The sequence below is a fragment of the Perca fluviatilis genome, chromosome 1 (genome assembly GCF_010015445.1).
Source record: "Perca fluviatilis chromosome 1, GENO_Pfluv_1.0, whole genome shotgun sequence".
Lineage (NCBI taxonomy): Eukaryota > Metazoa > Chordata > Actinopteri > Perciformes > Percidae > Perca > Perca fluviatilis.
Window position 1 is genome coordinate 39,047,406 of NC_053112.1, and position 5,375 is coordinate 39,052,780.

The 5,375-nt window shown below is 49.6% G+C and overlaps 1 protein-coding gene across 2 annotated transcripts in view; it reads right to left on the reverse strand.

Annotated features, from left to right (window-relative positions):
• Positions 1 to 5,375, reverse strand: part of LOC120561408 (nocturnin-like) — a 23,071-nt gene continuing 17,696 nt past the window's right edge. For both annotated transcript variants that reach the window (XM_039804529.1, XM_039804520.1), the window contains 4 exons: positions 2,593 to 2,720; positions 2,306 to 2,480; positions 996 to 1,327; positions 1 to 903 (listed from right to left, as the gene is read on the reverse strand). In XM_039804529.1, the coding sequence (XP_039660463.1) occupies positions 382 to 903; positions 996 to 1,327; positions 2,306 to 2,480; positions 2,593 to 2,712 (1,149 nt within the window). In that variant the 5' untranslated portion in view covers positions 2,713 to 2,720 and the 3' untranslated portion in view covers positions 1 to 381. The remainder of the gene's footprint in view (positions 904 to 995; positions 1,328 to 2,305; positions 2,481 to 2,592; positions 2,721 to 5,375) is intronic.

Here is a 5,375-nt window from a genome sequence, read left to right on the forward strand (position 1 = left end):
AGACTGTAACTGTTCTATTATTTGCCTTTACCCACTTAGTCATTATATCCACATTACTGATCAAAAATCTCATTGTGTAAATATTTTGTGAAAGCACCAATAGTCAACACTACGATATCGTCTCTGTATCGATATCGAGATATTTGGTCAAAAATATCGTGATATTTGATTTTCTCCCTATTGCCCCGCCCTAGTCGGAAGTTTTCAAGACTTGAAAGACTTTTCAATCCACGCGCAGTAACTAACGTCCCGCTCCGGTTTCTCTGTCCTGTCTTCGCTCCCGCCCCGTCGGTCCCACGTGGCGTCTCATCAGCGCCCCTTATTGTTGAGTGAAGCCAACGCTTCCTGTGTCGCTTCCTGTGTCCCTTCCTGTGCGTTTGCTCAGTCCTCCTCCTTAAAGCTGAAGTCGCAAACCAGAGAGAGGTGGTCAGACGGATAAGTGAAGGACGGAAGCCTGTTTGGCCCAATCTGCTCCTCGGTGGGCATGTCCAAAACGGCGTCCACTCTCAGCGTGTGCCGACTGTACCAGATGTAGTCCAGAGTGGAGCAGCATTCCCCTGTAGGCCGAATCTTCCACGTGGTGTACTCGGGCTCAGTCAAACCGTCCTGACTGAGTTTCTTATAGGCCGAGTCCAAGCCGAGGGGCGACGCGGCGAAGCGTCGGTACACCTCCTCAGTCGGGACTGCGTTGAAATCTCCACATATGAGCAGAGGAATGTCAGCGCTGGGAGCGCCCGCGGGGTCGCCGCCGTGTTTGTGGACCAGAGTCTGGAGGTGTCGCAGGAGGTCGGAGCCCTGGGCGCCGCGGAGCCACTCCCAGCCAGAACGAGCCTTCAGATGGGTCACGGCCACGCACACGCATCTCCCCGTGCTACGGCAACGCAGCATCGTCACCACGGCGACCTGTTGCAAAGAGAGCAGCGCGTTAGAAGGGGCTTTACGGCGAATAGCTTTTTAAGTGTCGAAGTGTGGCTTTACACACATGTTGTACTCACCTGATTGGTTGGAATCCTTATGGCAGAAAGGCGTATGCTGGCGCTGTCCACGAGCTCGTACCGCGACTGATCAAAGAACAGCGCGCAGCCGTCGGGGCCGTTGTTGCCCTCCACGTCCAGGCACGGCGACCAGGGTTTAGGGCAAAAGTTGCTGCTGTAACCCAGGCCTGCCAGAACCGGCTGGAGGGTGTCGTAGTAGTGGTCGACTTCCTGCAGACACAGGATATGAGGTCGGTAGGTGAGGATCTCCTCTAGGATGAGGTACTTCCTACGGGACCAGCTGAGGGCCTCCGGAGGACACTGGACAAAGCTGTCAAGTCCCTCGCCCAGGGCTGAGGGACAGAAGAAAGGGAGATCGGACTTCAGCACAGAGTTAGTCTCGCGTCGCCAGACCACACAGCGTTCCTGGATAGGAGAATAAGCGGTCAGGGTTTGGTTGCATTTCTTTAAACCAATCACAGTTGTCTTGGGCGGCGCTAAGCTCGGGACGGAGCGAGCGCGGCTCTGCAAAAAGGTCTCGGGAAGGAACTCGTTTTGGTGGAACATTTGCACCCCGCAAAAGAAAATGCCACATTAAAATATTAAATGAAGTTAACTGTTCACACAATACAGTAGCGTGAGCTATTTAAATGAGCTGGTACATAAAAAACAAACAGCATCTGCTGTTACCAGGGTATCACCCTGTGTATAGCAAATCCCCACCAATCGGATCCCAAAACGTCCCAGTTAGAGAGTAAACGCCGTAAAACATATCCTTTGTAAATCTTTACAGTCATTCTCCGAACGTTGCCAATCCAAATTTTCCTTGAAACTCGCCAGTTTCAGCCTCTACGAGGCGAACAGAGTTTAAAGTTTAGATTTCGAACCCAAAGGAAGCGGAAAGGGAGGGGACATCCGGCGGAACTTCCAGTGGCAACGGAACTATGGTTCGGCTGGCGTCGATATAGACTAGCATAGAGTTAACCTTGACTAGACTTAACAATGCTCCAGAGTTTATGTTAGCAAGATAGTTGTTATCTTGCTAGTTTTTCCATGCCCTGTACTGTGTGTACAGTTTGGCGCTGGAAAGGTAGTGTACAGTGTGTTTATCAGAGATTTGTCTCTGAATAAGCCGCCTACTGTGGCTAGAAACAGGTTGATGAGAGCAGCAAAGATATTTTAAACAGTAAAGTCACCTGCGCCATCGTATCTCACTGCATCTGCCACAGGCAAAACACTTTTTATGTCTCTGTTTTTGAGATGGGTCATTAGATATATTCGAGCCTACGATCCAGCGTGATGTGACATCAGACGGGCTAAAAGCAGTCTACCTTGGGCCAGTATGTTCCACTGCATCACCCTGATGGGGCTGCTGGGGGCGTTGTCTCCATCGTCGAGGTGAGTGAACTTCCTGTGGAGGCGGTCAGGTCGGTCCCCGAGGGCCTCTTCACACTGTCGAAGCAGCTCCGCTGGATCGGGGGGACATGCAGGGGACCCCTTCTGCTCCTGTAAGACAGGCATGACACCTAGCCACAATTATTTCACTTAGGGAGGCAGATTACTCCCCAAATGTGCTGTGTCACTTGTTGAAATCTGACAGTGGAGAAGGAGGGGTCACCTGGCAGAAAGCTGGATCCAGGTTTGTGTTGTCAGGCTGCTGGGACAGGGTGAGGGGGAGAGGAGAGCTGCCGCGGGTCTGAGTCAGGGCGCTGTACAGCCGGGTGGCGCCTCCACCCATCGGACACACTAATTGGAAGAAAAGGTCAAAAGACGGTGAGGTGTGTGAGGAAAAATAAAACGGTACACATATTCTTAATTCTAATTCCACATCTGTAAATGAATGGCCAGGAATTATTATTATTTTTATATACATATATATGTATGTGTATATATTAGGGCTGTCAGCATTAACGCGTTAATCGCGATGCGATTAAGGGCCGAGCATAACGTGTAATTTTTTTTTTATTGCATGCCGCCATTTATTAATTTATTTTACACTTCTCGGTTTCGCGTTGTGCCTAAAGGCCGGGACACACAGAGCCGATAATCGGCCGTTGGACAGTCTGGCGAGGTCAGTGACTCGAGTCTGTTCGGTGTGTCCCGTGCCGTCGTCAGTCTGGGGGGCTGTCGGCGTTCATTTTGACCGATCTGACATGTTCAGTCGGAAACAGGGCAGTCGGGACTCACCCGGAAATGGCGAGCAGAATGAGGTGACTAGAGTCTCTCAAAATCTGACGAAAATCTTTTAAACTGACCTTTGTTGATCTGAAATGAAGACAGATTCAGCAACTGCACGGCCTATTTCTCTCTTCAAATGTTTTCAGAAACATGTTTCAGTGAACTATTTTAGTACAATATGAGATCGTAATCTGAACGAGCCGCCATGACAGTCTGGCTTTGAATTTCCGAAGAAACCAATTCCATGTGACGCATTTGTCCAATCAGCTGCCGGTTTTTCAATTCTTGGGCAACAATACAGAGTAGCGCCGCCTGCTGCTATGGAGACATATTACGTTCCTCAAGTCGGTGTCGCCTCAGTGTGTCCCGAGGCAGTTTTTTGGACCTCGGGGACCCGACTGATCATTCCGACTGGCTTTTCTGCCGAGGGTCAGCCGTCTGGTTGGTGTGTACCGGCTATAACAGGCTACTATTTTGACCCTTTGCCACACCTTTACTTATCATCAAGCTGCCATACTTCCTCGTAATCCTGTACCGTTACAGTAGCCGCCATTGTGAGGTCAAAATGATGTAGATCGCGCCGGCGCGCCCGGATTTATTACTCTTTATTTTTTTCATCGGCACGCGACAAAGCGGAAACAGGAAGCATGGACGAGTTCGAGGGTAACGTGATGCCAGGACTCTGAGTGACTGCAAGTCTCTCTTGTACTTCCTGGGTTAAGATGAGTTCTTTTATGGTGAATGAAAGGCTTGATCTGACCATGTAGCTCATCCAATCAGATCCAAGCATCGACGGCAATGCTGCTGCCAGTTCTGCCGTTGTTTACCTTTTTCTTCTTCTTCTAGTCCGTAGAAATAGAAAAGTCTGTAGTCTTTCCTCATTAGCGCCACCTCTGTTCAGGAGAAGACTGCAACTAGTGTCGCGACCACCAGCGCGGGTATACGCGGGTTACGGCGATCCCATGACGCCACATTTGCGCGCGCCAGCTGGGCTGCGGCTAGTAAATAAGAGCCATTTTGACTGACACGACTGAAGCGTGGTGTAGCGACGTCATACATCCATGGTTGATGCTGATTAGACGAACGCGTGACGTGGGTCTGGCTGCTTGAGAATTTCAATCGAGTGTCATGGCGGCGCGTTGAGAATACGATCTCGTATTTTACAAAAATAGTTCACCGAAACGTGTTTCTGAAAAAATTTTAAACGAGAAATAGGCCATGCAGTTGCTGAATCTGTCTTCATTTCAGATCGACAAAGGTCAGTTTGAAAGATTTTCGTCTACTTCTCCTGGATAGTCGCGTCACGTTCAACGGACTCATTTGTATAAAGATGGGCATCGGCCAGCTTTTGGACGCGCAGCAATAGGCTCATTCGAGATGAGCCAGGTCTGCGATCGCCGCCCAATGCATGCCGGTTAGATTTGTGTCCGACTTGATCCCGAACTTGCTCTGACGTCATGCACACGTGGGCAACGATAACCTCACGAGATCATGAGACGCAGGCAGCGCAGTTGCTCTTCAACGACCCCAAGACCCAGGCGGACCCAGGGCATGCTGGGAAACGCCGGCCTGCCGACTGCTGATTGGTTCAGAATCAACTCAACATGATGACGTGTTATATAAACTTTTTATTGATTTTGAATTGGAGGGATTTTAACTGTTATTTGTCTGATTTAAAGGCTTATTCTGTACAAACCACATGTTGTGTGGCTGATAGTTATGTTTTGAAGTCAGCGAGACTAAATCGGTTCAGATTATGGATCATCTAGTCTGTTGTTTATTAAGATCAGCAACAGATCGCATGTAGAGCATTTGGACAGCTACTCTGTCATAATAAAAACAACTGGAGACTGTGTAGGAGCTGATATATGGGTCTGATAACATATTAAATCGGAATCGGACCACCGTGTTTCTGTCACTTCCTGTTCAGCCTGAAGGCTGCTGGAAACCTATACTGTCTATGCTGGAAACATGCTGGAAACTGTCTGACTTGACAGCGCACTTTTGTCACTGCCCCCTGTTGCTGTCGCCTGCTCTCGTCTACTTTACAGGCGAGGCGCAAATACTAGGCTTGTTCGAGATGAACTGCGCCTCGCCTGTGAAGTGGACGAGAGAAGGCGGGAGCAGCCGGGGGCGGTGTCAAATCAGACAGTTTTCCAGCTGATTCCAGCAGCCTTCACGCTGAACAGGAAGTGACAGAAACACTGTGGTCTGATTCCGATT